This window comes from Coregonus clupeaformis, chromosome 10, assembly GCF_020615455.1.
Source record: "Coregonus clupeaformis isolate EN_2021a chromosome 10, ASM2061545v1, whole genome shotgun sequence".
Lineage (NCBI taxonomy): Eukaryota > Metazoa > Chordata > Actinopteri > Salmoniformes > Salmonidae > Coregonus > Coregonus clupeaformis.
Window position 1 is genome coordinate 46044900 of NC_059201.1, and position 15550 is coordinate 46060449.

Sequence of the window (15550 nt, forward strand, 5' to 3'; positions counted from 1 at the left end):
CAATAAAAGGAATAAAAGCTTCATCCCAACATGATTTGAACATACAACCTTCTAATCTGGAGTCAGGCCCACTACTGTTGCAGCACGAGGTCTTGGTTGACCACCAGGTCTGCAGGGGAAGCATGGTTTCATGGAACTGTTCATCAGACGATTCCTCCCCATCAGAACGGGCTTCCCCCTTGGCTTCCCCCCCTGATTAATGTCCTGAACTGGGCAAAGAAGGCAGAGTTTGCATGTGTAAAAAACTTTGCAGACAGCAAAGCGCTTAGTCAGAGTATGCTGTGCATATGCCACCCTTCAACCATGATCGCAATTTAGGCAGTGATTGTATTCAAGGAACTTATAAGGACTGATACACTGTTTTAAATGTGATAAGGTAGATATCAGAGCACTTAACTCCTTTTGAACAATTGATGGCGCAGCTACAGAAACGCCAGTAGAAAAAAGTTAACCTGATTGTGACTCTGTAATGAAAAAAAAAATCTTTATTTTCAGACAATTTTTTTTTTTGACATTGTGTAGAAATCATAATTATTAGTAATAATAACAGATTCCAATAAACTAAAACTAATATGGTACCACTGTGGTAACACACTGAAATGTACACTTGATTTCTTAATAATTACTTTTTATACGGCTGCATTGTAATACATTATTACTGTTAACAATTATCCTATTGCAAGTACCAAAACTTTTGCTCGGCAGACCATGAGGTTATACAGGTCTGTCTCAATTTTAAATAGACCCTTTGTCCCTTATCCTCTAGTCACACCTCGTACCCCTATCCCCTAGGCACTTCCCCCCAACCTTCAGCCCACTAATATTAGAACTGAAACATAAGATATGAAATATGGGGACAGCTCAACCTTGAGCTTGACTTGGTAGAATGGTCACCACATTCTTTACATCTATCCCATTTCAAGGTCAATCTCCACAAGTATATAGGGTTTTGGTGGTAGGAGAAAGGTGCTAGCTAGGGTGTAGGGGCTAGTTGTAGGGGCTATACTGAAGAGGTTAAGCGGGACTAACGTACCCATCTCTATGCTTGTCAATTTCACCAAATTATTACAAACGAAAAACAGACATGCTTTTTTTAATTGTCAGCATATCTAAAAAACAAGGACATATTAACTTTATCAGTGTTTTAGTTAAGGCAGTGGAAACCCTTGTTCAAACAAGTGACTGAGGTTGATTGTGTTTTGCTGTGGAATGGGAAAGCCATAGAGATATGAGAGCGATAGTAGTGTTCGTTGAGAGTATAAAAGAGTCCAGCAGCCTATGGAGCGATGTACAGAGTAACCATGGGCAAACTACTCATCTGCATCGGTAAGTGGAATTACTTTTAGGCTAATTTAGCTTATAACTGCACTAATGCTCTTTCTATCTTTCAAAGATTTTATTTTAATTTTCATTGTAATGGCAATTACCAACATTCAAACATACAAGGCTCTGTACTACAGCTTTGGCTCCCTGTGGAGAGAATAGGCCACTGACGAATGTCCTCTAGCTATGCATTTTGTCAATGCTACTGTGGTCAATGTTTCTAAGGACTGAGGTTGCCAGCCCCATGACCAGCCTATATTCATGTCTGAGGGAAGGAACTGCACTTTATATAATTATCATTACAGTTCTAAGTAATGCTGACTTTTTAAAAGTTTGATGTAACATAAACTCTCTCTCTTTCTCTTTCTCTTCCTCCTTTCTTTATTTCTGTCTCTCTCTTCCCCTCTTTCTCTCTCTCTAGGACTGGCTCTCCTGCTGCATGTGCAGCTAGGTATGTTTTAAGTACATTTACTTTACATGTAGCCAATCAGAGAACAATAACTCGACTTACAGAGCATGACAACCATGACTCTAAAACTGCCTCTCCTAACTCTACCAATACTACTACCGTTCCATAGGGTCCTCCTACATCCTCTCTTGTTATTTCACTAACTGGGGCCAGTACCGGCCAGGAGCAGGCAAGTATTTCCCCACCAACGTGGACCCCTGTCTCTGTGACCATCTGATCTATGCCTTTGCCGGCATGGCCAACAACGAGATCAAGACCTACGAATGGGACGATGAGAAACTCTATGGACAGTTCCAGGCTCTCAAGAACCAGTGAGAGAGAGAGAGACACACACACACAAACACATGCACAAACACACACTCAAGCAGGCATGCACACATGCACATACACATGCATGCATGAAGGGACGCACACAAATACACAAATGCAGGCAAACACATTCTCATTCAAGCATGTTCACACCACAGGAGTTTGGTGGCACCTTATTTGGGGAGGGCGGGCTCGTGGTAATGGCTGGAGTGGAATTAGTGGAATTGTATCAAATATATGAAACACATGTGTTTGATGCCATTCCATGTGCTCCATTACAGACATTATTATGGGCTGTCCTCCCCTCAGCAGCCTCCTGTGGTACACACACATGCACACCTAAGCCAGGACTAACCCTAAGTCTTGTATTTGCTAACAGGAACAGCAACCTGAAGACTCTGCTGGCCATTGGAGGATGGAATTTTGGCACTCAGCCGTAAGTGGAGATACACACACACAAGTGCACACACACATGCCCACACATACCCTGTGTCTGAGCCGTGTGTGTGTACACAGGTTCACAGCGATGGTGTCCAGTGCAGCCAACCGCCAGACGTTCATCAACAGCGTGATCAAGTTCCTGAGGCAGTACCAGTTTGATGGCCTGGACATTGACTGGGAGTACCCCGGATCCAGAGGATCCCCGCCCGCAGACAAGGCCAGATTCACCACCCTGCTGCAGGTTAGACTCAAACACCCATACACACAAACACACACGTGAATGAAGAAACACGAATGAACACACATTAATAAACACACACACACACACAGATGAACACACGCACATCAAGATACACAAATGAACATAGGGACAAGAATGAACACATGAACACCAAAATGAACACACACACCCCTCTGTGCGCTGTCTCCCTATAGGAGCTGATGGCTGCCTTTGAGACTGAAGGAAAGAACACCAACCGTCCTCGTCTGATGCTGACTGCAGCTGTGGCTGCTGGAAAGGGAACCATCGACACTGGATACCAGATCGCCGAGATTGGATCGTCAGTACACACACACTGGGCATCATTCATATATTAGTTCTTATGAAGATTGTGTACACAAAAACATGCATGATCTATCAAATACTTATTGGCATATTGGAAACTCTCTCTCTCCCCCTCCCTTCCTCTCTCTCACTCCCTCTCAGGGTGTTGGACTACCTGCATGTGATGACCTATGACTTACATGGAGCTTGGGAACACAGCACTGGAGAAAACAGCCCTCTCTACAAAGGACCAGCTGATCAGGGAGACTACATTTACTTCAATGTGGTGAGTATCTCTCTCTCTCTCTCTCTCTCTCTCTCTCTCTCTCTCTCTCTCTCTCTCTCTCTCTCTCTACCTCTCTCTCTCTACCTCTCTCTCTCTACCTCTCTCTCTCTATCTCTTCCTCTGCTTATCTATCTGTCTCTTCCTGCCTATTTAGTTTTCAGTTGAGAATGAGTAGCACATATTTAAGTGATAATGCCCTCGAAGCCGGTGTTTGAAGGATATATTGGCATGGGTGTTGCCAATAAATCCTCCAAACACCGGCTTCGAGGGCATTATCACTTTTATACAACGGGTTACCAACATATTCAAATAATGATTGACATTATTTTGATTAATTTATTCATACTATTTGATCCTTCCACAAGATATAGTCCCGACACAAATCTAGGGTTGCTAGAGATGCGACCCAGTAGTTCAGTGTTTTTATTCTGTATCTATGGACGTGACACAATCATTTGTTCTAAATGTTCCATTGCCATACTGGCTGGCAACGTTCTGATCCCTTGCTTGCTAGCTAGCCAACTACGGCTAATTTACAGTCACGTCAAACAGTGCAGCCAGACTAACACAAAGTATTGCATTTGCATTTGTTTAAGCTGTTTTCTAGTGACATTTATTTGGATACATCCATAACAATGAGCTAATGAGGTGTGATTTCGCCTGGCATAGAAAATGTGCTCACTCGTCAGGACACTGTTGTTCAGAGGAGCTAGCCAACAACACAGCTACAGTAACACAATCACTTCAATCTGAAGCTGGAAAGACTGCAAATTAGCTGTGTTTCGTTTAACCTTTTTTCAATTGACATTTTTTTTATATATTCATAAAAATGATGCCACCTGATTCATGATTTCGACTGGCTGAGAAACGCTGCCTGCCTGTCTCGTCCCAACTCCTGACACATTCATTACTATTGGACAGCAGGAGATCGAATTTGAATATTGAAACAATGTTGTAGATGTCGGAGAAACAGACAGCAAGGTTTATATGAATCTCCGCTGTTGAAAAGGAAATGCTACTCTAAAAGAATGTCTACATGCTTTTTATAGTGGAGATCAAATGTATAAGTTGGCTGGCTGGGCTGATGAGACAGTGGATTGCGCAGTCAGATGGAACAGAGTAAATAGACATTTTAACGTCATAGATTTAGCCGGTGGCAACTTGTGAAATAGACACCAGCTGGAATGCGGTTTTAACCAATTAGCATTCAGGATTAGACCCACCAGTTATATAAATCTTAATAATTCTTCTCTCTCCAGTGTTCTCACTACCACATACTGTGTGTGTTCTCAGGACTATGCTATGAAGTACTGGAAGAGCAATGGTGCCCCCGCTGAGAAGCTCCTGGTTGGATTCCCCACCTACGGCCACACCTTCCAGCTGGCCAGTGGCTCTAACACTGGAGTGGGCGCTCCCGCCACCGGCCCCGGCCCCGCCGGACCATTCACCAGGCAGTCTGGCTTCCTGGCCTACTACGAGGTAACTGACAGGATTAGGATAGGTCTGAAATTACACCCTATTCCATTCCCTACACAGTGCGCTACTTGTTTGCTAGTGTCCTATATGGGGAACAGGGTGTCAATTTGGATGCAAATCCAGTGTATGTTTTTGAGTGATTACATCTACAGCTTCCTGAATCAAATCAAATCAAATCAAATTGTATTGGTCACATGCGCCGAATACAACAGGTGCAGACATTACAGTGAAATGCTTACTTACAGCCCTTAACCAACAGTGCATTTATTTTAAACAAAAAAGTAAGAATAAAACAACAACAAAAAAGTGTTGAGAAAAAAAGAGCAGAAGTAAAAATAAAGTGACAGTAGGGAGGCTATATATACAATAGAATAAAGTGACAGTAGGGAGGCTATATATACAGGGGGGTACCGTTGCATAGTCAATGTGCGGGGGCACCGGCTAGTTGAGGTACTTGAGATCATGCAACTCCCAACCCTAACATAAGTGTGTGTGTGTCATTAGATCTGCACCTTCCTGAAGCAGGGAGCTACCCAGGCCTGGGACTCTACCCAGATGGTGCCCTACGCCTACAACCAGCAGAACCTGTGGGTCGGATATGACAACGTCAAGAGCTTCCAGGACAAGGTCTGTGTTTGTGTGGGTGTGTGTCTGTGTCTGTTGGGGGAAAGATATGACTAGGGGGTAATGGAGTAGCATCCTACTCTGTTTCAATAAGCCTAATAATATATGGAATTAAGCAGAAGCTTTTATCTACATGATTTACAGTAGTGAGTGCAAGCCTTTCTTATGGGTGACCACAGCGGGAATCAAATCCACGATCCTGGCATTGCATGCGCCATTCCCTTCCAACTGAGCAACATGGAACATCACCAACACAAATGTGTCCAATTTCACCCCATTAAGTAAACCTTCCACTCCCCTGCAGATCGAGTGGCTGAAGAACACTGGCTACGGAGGAGCCATGGTGTGGAGTCTGGATCTGGATGACTTCTCTGGAACCTTCTGTGGACAGGGAAGATACCCGCTGATCAACACCATCAAGTCTGGACTGGGAACTGGAGCCGGTGAGTGACACAGACACAAACGCAAGCCTGCATGCACACACAAACGTTCAACAACAACCCTCTCCATCACTCTCTCAAATAATAGTAGAAATGTAGTTGAAAAGATCATAACCCACTCTCTCTTCTATCTCCCCCCCACTCCTATGTCTTCCGTCTCTCCCAGGTTGTGCTGCCCGTAGTGACCCCATCGCCCCAATGACTCCTTCCCAGCAACCACTCAACCCCCCACAGCCCGGCGGTCAAGGTGGCAGCAGCGGGGGTGGCAGCAGTAGCGGTGGCAGTAGTAGAAACGGATCTGGCTTCTGCACCGGGAAGGCTGACGGCATATACCCTGACCCCACCAATAACAACCACTTCTACAACTGTAGCCAGGGCGAGACCTACGGCGAGCAATGTCCTGCCAGCCTGGTGTTTGACACCAGTTGCAAGTGCTGCAACTGGGCATAAGAAACAATGGTTCCCGCCGATTAATGAAGGAGCTGGGTCTAAAGGTTGTGTGGTTGTTAGGGCCACCGTTGTCATGGCCTATTTTAACATCAGCTCTATGTAACATGTCAAATCCACTCCAATAAACTTCCAACATTTGAACGCATCCTGCTGTCTCTGGAACATTAATTCATCTGCTCTGTTTGGGTTTGAGGTCAATTTCATTGCACTTTGAGCAGAATCACTGATCTACAAATAACCTTGCATCCCACATAACTAATCATTATGTGAACAAGATAAGCAATTCTGCTCTTCGCCTTTCTCAAACTGATTCCCTCAAACACCTTTTTTTTCAGTTTAGTTTTTATACAATTCATTCCACCACAGAGAATCGCAGTAAAAGATAAGTCCTTTATTGCTGTCAAACTTTACCAGGCTGACAGACACGGTATAAAGCACACAGAGCTTAGACTGACTCATCATTACCATGACATAATGATAGGCTCACCATTTAGTCTTTTTAACTACCATTTAATTCAATAGCAAAAATACAAGATACACATTTCAAAACTGTTCTTTTTGAGGTGCTGAATAGAAAGAATAGATGGTAAATATTATTTTTGATACAGTATTTGACTATAACTTGACATGCACCATTTTTTATCATTTGTATCCAATGGCAGGTTGTGAGCATGTTGAGAAATATGTCCGTCTTACGGTTTCATTATCCTTATACAGCACATACAGTACCAGTCAAAGGTTTGGACACACCTACTCATTCCAGGGTTTTTCTTTAATATTTTTTACATTGTAGAATAGTAGCGAAGACATCAAAACTATGAAATAACACATATGGAATCATGTAGTAACCAAAAAAGTGTTAAACAAATCAAAATATATTTGAGATTTGAGATTCTTCAAATAGCCACCCTTTGCCTTGATGACAGCTTTGCACACTCTTTGCATTCTCTTTCCACTTTGTCCTATGATTTAGTATTTACAGACACTTCCATATATGATTTGGTTTTACCTTCCAACATTTTTGGGGGGTAAAAATATATAAATATACAGTGTACAGCAGTTATCAAACTATATATGTTAACTAGGCACTTTGTAATTGTGGTTCAGTAGTTATCAGTTTTGAGCAGTTTGATTAAGTGATAGTTAATTGTATTGTTAACAAATGACAAGAAAATCATATGTGTATGAATGAAATTCAGATAATGAGTGTAATATATTGTTATATATAATCCAGGTATTTCAGCTGTGCATTGTACACTTAATGAATCCTTCACAACCAACTTGCTCCGGGACAGGCTACTCTAGTATTTTTATCTACCATTTAATCCAATAGCAAAAATACAAGATACACATTTCAAAACTGTTCTTTTTGAAGTGCTGAATAGAAAAATAGATGGTAAATATTATTTTCGATACAGTATTTGACTATAACTTGACATGCACCATTTTCTATAATTTGTATCCAATGGCAGGTTGTGAGCATGTTGAGAAATATGTCCGTCTTACAGTTTCATTATCCTTATACAGCACATACAGTACCAGTCAAAGGTTTGGACACACCTACTCATTCCAGGGTTTTTCTTTATTTTTAATATTTTTTACATTGTACAATAATAGTGAAGACATTAAAACTATGAAATAACACATATGAAATATATGATTTGTTTTTACCTTCCAACATTTATTTGGGGGTAAAAATATAGAAATGTACAGTGTTCAGCAGTTAAATAACTGTATATGTTAACTAGGCACTATATCATTGTGGTTCAGTAGTTATCCGTTTTGGGCAGTTTGATTAAGTGATAGTTAATTGTATTGTTAACAAATGACAAGAAAATCATGTGTATGAATGAAATTCAGATAATGAGTGTAATATATTGTTATATAAAATCCAGGTATTTCAGTAGTGCATTGTACACTTAAGCAATAAAGTACGAGGGGGTGTGGCATTTAAGTGATAATGCCCTCGAAGCCATGTGTTTGGAGGAAAAATGAAAATATGTAAATCTTATTTGAATATGTTGGTAACCCGTTGTATAAAAGTGATAATGCCCTCGAAGCAGGTGTTTGGAGGATATATTGGCACGGTTATACAACGGGTTACCAACATATTCAAATAATGATAGACATATTTTCATTAAAAACATTATTTTGATGAATTTATTCATACTATTTCATCCTTCCACGAGATATAGTCCCGACACAAATTTAAGGATGCTACCCAAGCCGGCTAGTTGTTCGTTCTATCAGTTCAGTTGCCAGAGACGCGACCCTGTCGTTAAGTATTTTTGTTCTGTATCCATGAACGTGACACAGTCATTCGTTCTAAATGTTCCATTTCCATACTGGCGGGCAACGTTCTGATCCCTTGCTTGCTTGCCAACTACGGCTAATTTACAGTCACGTCAGAAAGTGCAGCCAGAATAAGAGCAAAGTAGCTGCAATTGTGTTTCTTTAAGCTGTTTTCTAGTGACATTTATTTGGATACATCCATAACAGTGAGCTAATGAGGTGCGATTTCGCCTGGCATAGAACATGTGCTCTCTCAGGACACTGATGTTCAGAGGAGCTAGCCAACATCACAGCTAACACAATCACTTCAAACTGAAACTGGAAAGACTGCAAACTAGCTGCATTTTGTTTAGTTTGACCTGTTTTCTATTGACATTTCTACGGTGGCCGGGAAGTGCAAAGCAACATTACAAAGAATGAAACACTTTTACAAAGCTCGAGACAAATTTACATTTTGGAAAACAAATTTACATTTTGGAAAACAAATTTACATTTTGGAAAACAAATTTACATTTTAGAAAACAAATTTACATTTTAGAAAACAAATTTACATTTTAGAAAACAAATTAACAAGACGCAAAACACTTTTACCAGTCCCGAAACAAATTTACAAATGACAGATTCGTCACGGAAAGGGAATGTACCATATACCGGAAGTGACGAGCGTGGTCTTTTCGTGTTTTTGTTGTGGAGTTTATGGCGTCAAATAAGTTTATGGTGACCGCCCGAACATGGACTGCGGCCGAGGGATGTTTTGCCCGTTTTGTGGCAAACACATGAACAGCTTAACGCGGTTTTGCTTTACGTGTGGTCGGTGTTTGGAGTTTTTAAAGGACGCGGACAAGACGGAAACATTGGAAACACAGGGGACGTCTCGACAGCCGGACAGTGCTATGCAAAGTAAGTTTAGCAAAACCAAAACGCTAGCTATCTAAAGGACAGTAACGCTAATGATTTTTTGAGCGGCTTCTAACTTTCTGTTTCGGAACTCTGTCCATTTCTGCAGAACAACCATGCCCATCATACAAACAGTTCATGGAGTACAGAAGCTCGAAATCAAAAGAACGACAGTCTTTTAACTATGGGCCAAAAGGAAGATATAGGCCTAAAAAAGAAAACACGTCCAGGTAAGGTGTACTGACCGTCCTATACAATTTTGCAATGCTCTATATGTATTTGTGTATATTTATTTTACCTATGTATACATTAATTATATCTTTGTTATTTTACTAGATAAACGTAGGATTGATGGTGCCAAGTGGAACTAATTTAAAACCTCTAAGAGGGAAAACACTACAGTTATTTACAGACCCAGAGGTAGCAGCACCTGATCTACTGAAACAAGCTGTCCAGAAAATGACAACATTTAACAAGGACATGCACGAAGGACCTTATGTCCTTTTGTATCCAGACTGCTCAGAGGTGGTTCATGTGCCTGGGTCAGAAAGGCCATTCAAATTGGCAGAATATAAAAAGGAAATAGGAAAGGCATATTCCAGGATCACTTTTTTCATTTGCCTAGAAAAACACTATAAAAGAGGTTAGTGGATCTCATGATTCAATATTTTTACATATTTAGATACTCTGCTGGAGGATAGATAATGGTTGTTTGAATTATTTTTTTCAGTGGATGATACCTCAGACTCTGATTCTGAAATTGTCATCACAACAAGGAGCACAGCTGAACTCAATCGTGCTGACACTTTGGTACATCAGTTATTTCTCTTTTTTAAAATGTTTATGTATGTTTGTATTTATTCATTTTCATATAATTTATTAATTAGATGTACATTGGATTTTAAGCATAAAATCAATGTCCTGGTCAATATTTTAGTGGAAAAAGGCTTGTTTTGATTATTTTGCAGTAACTATTATACAGTAACACAGACAACCATTCAGCATTGATATATACTGTATGTGGTAATGGAAAAATAATGGAACTTGTTGAAAGTTGTTGATCATTTTATCCGTTTCCTCTCAGGTTTTTGAACCACAAAATCGAAGTACTCCCAAACACAAGCTGGACGATGAAAGGTAGGTGTTGCACACTTGGACACAAAGGAATTTTCACACGTGCAATAATAATTCATATTTTGTTGGGCTACAGTGCTTTCACTACCAGGTAAAGTGCAATTTCACCTTTTTTTTTATTTAACTCACAAAACTGATAAAACTACTAGCAGATATTTCACTACTTATTCACATACACATTATACATACATTTATATTGCTGCACATAAGCTCAACGTTGCTACATGCTATCAGCTGTTTCTGTAACTGACTGCGGTGCCCCCTCGCTCCCTACCTAAAGGACCCACAGCTGCCTGTGTGAGCAGAGCTTTACAGAATAAACCCACTGAAATACAGTTGCTCTTGCAGTTGAATAAACAAAAATTAACCAAACCATTAAAAAAACACGTGAGAATGAAGTGGGGGTATCCACTGTCCATTCATATGTCCCACATCACTGTCGATCCTGCATAGGTACTATAGGCCTTTACTGAAGTGGCACGGTCATCCAGAACCAACTTAAAGAACTCCAACACGTTTCGGCATCTAGCCTTTGTCAGGGAGTCAAATAGATGTAATGAGAGACACTGGGTTTTTTCTAGTGGTAATCCACCAATAGGAAACATGGGACACATCCATATACATAATGTTTACATGATTTGACTATTGTAGGCCTGAAGGACACCTACTGGTTTTAAGATGTCTACAACACCTACTCTAGCCCAGAACACCTTGGACACTAGAAAATACCCATTGTCTCTCATTTCATCTGTTTGACTCGCTGACGAAGGCTAGATGCAAAAACGCATTAAAGTTCTTTTAAATTGGTTCTGTATGGCTTGGCCACTTGCAATACAAGCATTTTAATAGTTAAAAAATAGTAGTTTGAGCTTTCTTTTATTTTATACCTTTTCCATTAAAAAAGAAACTCAAACTAACTCAGATTTGAGTCCAGGAAGCGCTCCTATCCACATGTTCTCAAAATAATCTTTTTTTTTAATACATCTTTCTGTTCCCTCTACTACTACATGCTACTCAAAGCTACATTATAGCCTTTATCATGGAGCTAATCATTTTAATATGTTTTATCATGTTTCAGAGATGCACCAGGACAATCAACAATTCAGCCTGGACAGGTAATAAGGCAGAGTGTGGCAGCATGACATTTCTTGCTTTCAGTGTTGTTGTTTCAGACATTTTAATCTTTTTTTCAGATAGTAATATCTGATGCTGAGGATCTGGATCCACCGGAAGCAAATCCAGAAAAAATGTCTTGCTACAGGTAAGTAAAAAAAAAAGAAAAGATAATGACTGACATAATTTAAATGTATTGAACTGATTACATGGGGAAGACATTTTTGTTTGTAAGATGTTTTAACATGGAAATGGCAATTTCCCAACAGTAAATACACAGACCTATATTCACCAAAAGTTGAGCAGGAGGACGAAGAGCCGGTTGCTGTCAATGTGAAGAATTTCCAACACACAGCAATGTAATATGCTTTTGACTATAGCACTCCAGTTTTTTCACTGTACAATAGTTCTTGTATATCTGGAATATCCACAAATGAATTAACTTTTTGTCATTACAGGGAGGAGACGGACATTGCATTACCTGACATTGTAGCAAACCTGTCTCTTCCTATTGATCATAAAAAAGTCCGCCGGTTTAACATCTCAAGGGATAATGTTTGGGATGGGGCAGTCAGAGGTTTCAAGCGTACAACATATTCTGAAACCTGTGACATGCTGGTGAAATTTACTGATGATACTGGTGTTCTGGAAGAGGGAATTGACACTGGTGGTCCAAGACGAGAGTTTTTAACTCTACTGATGAAACACCTAAAAGACCGGCCCATTTTTGATGGACCAGAAGGACATCGGTTCTTGGTCTACAATGCAAAGGGTATGCATATTGGTTGGATGTGTACTATAGGCTACTAATGGTTGGTTAATGCTCATTGACCAGATATACCACATGACATATGCTTGCATATTACAGTATATACAGTAATGCATTGTTTTAATTTTGCAATATGAATTCATTCACAGCTGTTAGGGAGGATGAATACTACTTGGCAGGAAAGATGATTGCTGTGTCAGTTGTGCATGGAGGTCCAGGACCCCATTTCCTGTCAGAAGATCTTGTACATTATCTTGCAGGCCAGCCTTCATTCAAAGCAACAAATAATGTAATAACTGATGAAGAAATAGGGAAAGCTTTGCAAGAGGTGAGAATAGCATAAGGGTATGGTAGGGCAGAGTTTTTCATACTTACTGCAGTGTTTTTGAGACAATGTTTACTTCCTATATCACGTGCGGAATATATTTAATTAATTTATTAGTTTTTGATAGTGTAAGATTACACCTTGCTATGTACGTTATTAAAAAAATAGGCAAGGAGATACAGTGCATGCAGTTATTGACTGGGGTGTTTTTGCCCATTTTCATGTCTTTCAGATTGAGAATGCTGCTTCATTGGATGCTCTGCAAGAATGTATGATGAGACACAGCACAATGTTACAGACAGCAGGTTGTCTGAGACATGTGGCTACTGTGGAAGAAAATAAAGAAATCGTGTCAGACTACCTCCAATGGTATATCATTGACCGCAACTCATCTGTAATTGACAGGTAAGACGATATTTGTAGTGATGAGATTTATATTTATTTATGTATGAATTTTTTGTTTGAAACTCCTCATGGTCCCCATCTTTGGTTTATGCAAGTATGTATATCTGTTATCAATTTGTCCTTAATCAGAATTTGTACCTTAGTGTATTTCAACGGATATGTGATGTCACTTCATTCTGTGTCAAACTACAGTGCCTTCATTAAGTCTGCACACCTTTATAGATTCAATTTAAAATATATTTAAATCCTTTTCCTCATCAATCTACACACAATACATCATAATGACAAAGCAAAAACAGAAATTAGATCTTAGGTTTCTCCTCCTGACTAACTCTTCCATAGAGGAAAATCAGTCCAGTTACCCCTTAAAGTGATCCATCCACCTCTGCTGCACATCTGGCAGCAGAGTGATGGTTTGAGGCTCACTTTACCCATCAAACCCTTGATGACTTGCTGCTGTTTATCCAACCACCTGCTCCATACTGTAGCAGTGTCATTTACATATGGATCTATTTCTGCCCTCAGTTCTCATAGAGATCCTGACATGCAGAGAGGTTTTAGTATCTCTTGTAAATGTCCCTGAAAATCAGATATAAAGAGTGTGGTGATGTTGTGTGTAAAGCCTGTAGCTTCATACACGAGGAATCCAGGCTGGAATTACTTCCAAAGGTGCTTCAACAGTGTACTGAGAAAATGGTTAATTAACTTGTGCGAATGTGATATTCCAGTTTTTAATTTTTATTACATTTGCTACAATTTCTAAAAACGTGTTTTTGCTTTGTCATTATGATGTATTGTGTGTAGGCTGATGAGGAAAAATATTAATATTACTATTTTAAATTGAATCTATAACGAAACAAAGTTGTGAAAAAGTGCAATGGGTGTGTAGACTTTCTGAAGGCATCGTGTGAGTGCTCAAGCCACCCATCCGTCTGTGTCATTCCAGTCTTTTGTTTCTGTGTGTTATACTTACAGTTTGTAACAATTAATGTTTAATGTGCAATGCAAAAATAGGGTTTTTGAAATCAATTTTCAACAATGTTAAGGTGGATAGTAATTGTAGAGAAGAGAATATTTAATAGTTTTCTTTAGATAATTTTAAATTCAATTGGCACTACACAGCAGTGAAACAATGTTTGTGTTCACTCTGTAGATTCAGAGATGGTCTTTCAACCCTGGAGTTTTTGACTGCACTACAACAACACCCTACTTTGCTGGCCCCTGTCATGTGCCACTCTGAAAGGCGACTCACTGCTTTTGAACTTGAGAGACTCTTCAAACCTGACCTCAGTCCTTCGGGGAGTAATCGAAGACTTAAAGAAAGTCAAACCATGGCCTACTGGGCAGACTATCTCCTTGATTGTGAAGGTTTGTTAGTTAGTTTTTTATAACTAGTTAAGAAAACACATGGCAGTGATGTATCTGAATTGTTTTTCTTTGCAGAAGGCCAGGCTGCTGTGTCTGTGGAAGATGTTTTGATGTTTGCTACTGGGCTGTCTTCACTTCCCCCATCTGGCTTGGAACCACTGCCTCAAATAGAGTTCCTGGAGGACTCTGCGTTCCCAATGGCAAATACATGTTCAAACTTCTTTTGATTACCACTCCTAGACTCATACACTTTGTTTAAGTCACAAATGGACTTTGGAATTCAAAATAGTCCAGGATTCGGCTGTTTCTAAGCTATATGATGGATGACCCCTAGAGTTAAGACTCTGAAAAAGTTGTTGTTGTTAAAGGTTAGGGTTGGGCATCATTTAGATTTTAACGATTCTGATTCCAATTCCGATTCTTCCTTTTGATTCCGGTTCTTATCGATTCTCGATTCCGATTCTTTGAGTGGTGGAGTTGAAACGGGTCACATGCTTATTTCACAAATAAGAGGAAAGTTTTATTTTGATTCAAAGGTGGGTTGCAGTTTGACGGGGCTTTTTCAATGTAAAATAAAGCCACACTAGAGCACCGCTTACTGTGCTCCATGGCTGCAACACAACAAGCACCTGGCCGCTACAGAAACCAAAACCTGCGCATGTTAAATTTGGAACCCATGATCAGATTTGAAACCCAATCCTCCAAAACGATTCCAATAAAGAAACAATTCGATGGAATCGTAATTTTTTTACTATTCCAAGTAGGAATTGGTTCTTGATGCCCAACCCTATTAAAGGTGCACTTTTAAAGTGCAGTTGCCAAAGTTGTTTTTATAATGTTACTGTATGTGAGCATGTTCTTTTCTCACAGTAAACATTTTGAAAA

At 39.9% G+C, this 15550-nt stretch overlaps 2 protein-coding genes across 2 annotated transcripts; both read left to right on the top strand.

Annotated features, from left to right (window-relative positions):
• The first annotated feature begins 1013 nt into the window (after window positions 1–1013).
• LOC121575979 (acidic mammalian chitinase-like) lies at window positions 1014–6495 on the top strand. The gene is made up of 11 exons (XM_041889281.2): window positions 1014–1326; window positions 1745–1774; window positions 1902–2103; window positions 2481–2537; window positions 2618–2783; window positions 2978–3102; window positions 3249–3372; window positions 4666–4851; window positions 5353–5475; window positions 5777–5915; window positions 6079–6495. The coding sequence occupies exons 1-11, from the start codon at window positions 1287–1289 to the stop codon at window positions 6360–6362; spliced, it is 1476 nt and encodes a 491-aa protein (XP_041745215.2). The 5' UTR covers window positions 1014–1286; the 3' UTR covers window positions 6363–6495.
• Window positions 6496–9195: 2700 nt separating this feature from the next.
• LOC121575390 (G2/M phase-specific E3 ubiquitin-protein ligase-like) lies at window positions 9196–15389 on the top strand. The gene is made up of 13 exons (XM_045223042.1): window positions 9196–9554; window positions 9661–9781; window positions 9888–10194; window positions 10282–10361; window positions 10636–10688; window positions 11764–11800; window positions 11879–11946; window positions 12068–12157; window positions 12257–12570; window positions 12717–12895; window positions 13125–13297; window positions 14451–14665; window positions 14741–15389. The coding sequence occupies exons 3-13, from the start codon at window positions 9903–9905 to the stop codon at window positions 14890–14892; spliced, it is 1653 nt and encodes a 550-aa protein (XP_045078977.1). The 5' UTR covers window positions 9196–9554; window positions 9661–9781; window positions 9888–9902; the 3' UTR covers window positions 14893–15389.
• Window positions 15390–15550: the final 161 nt, after the last annotated feature.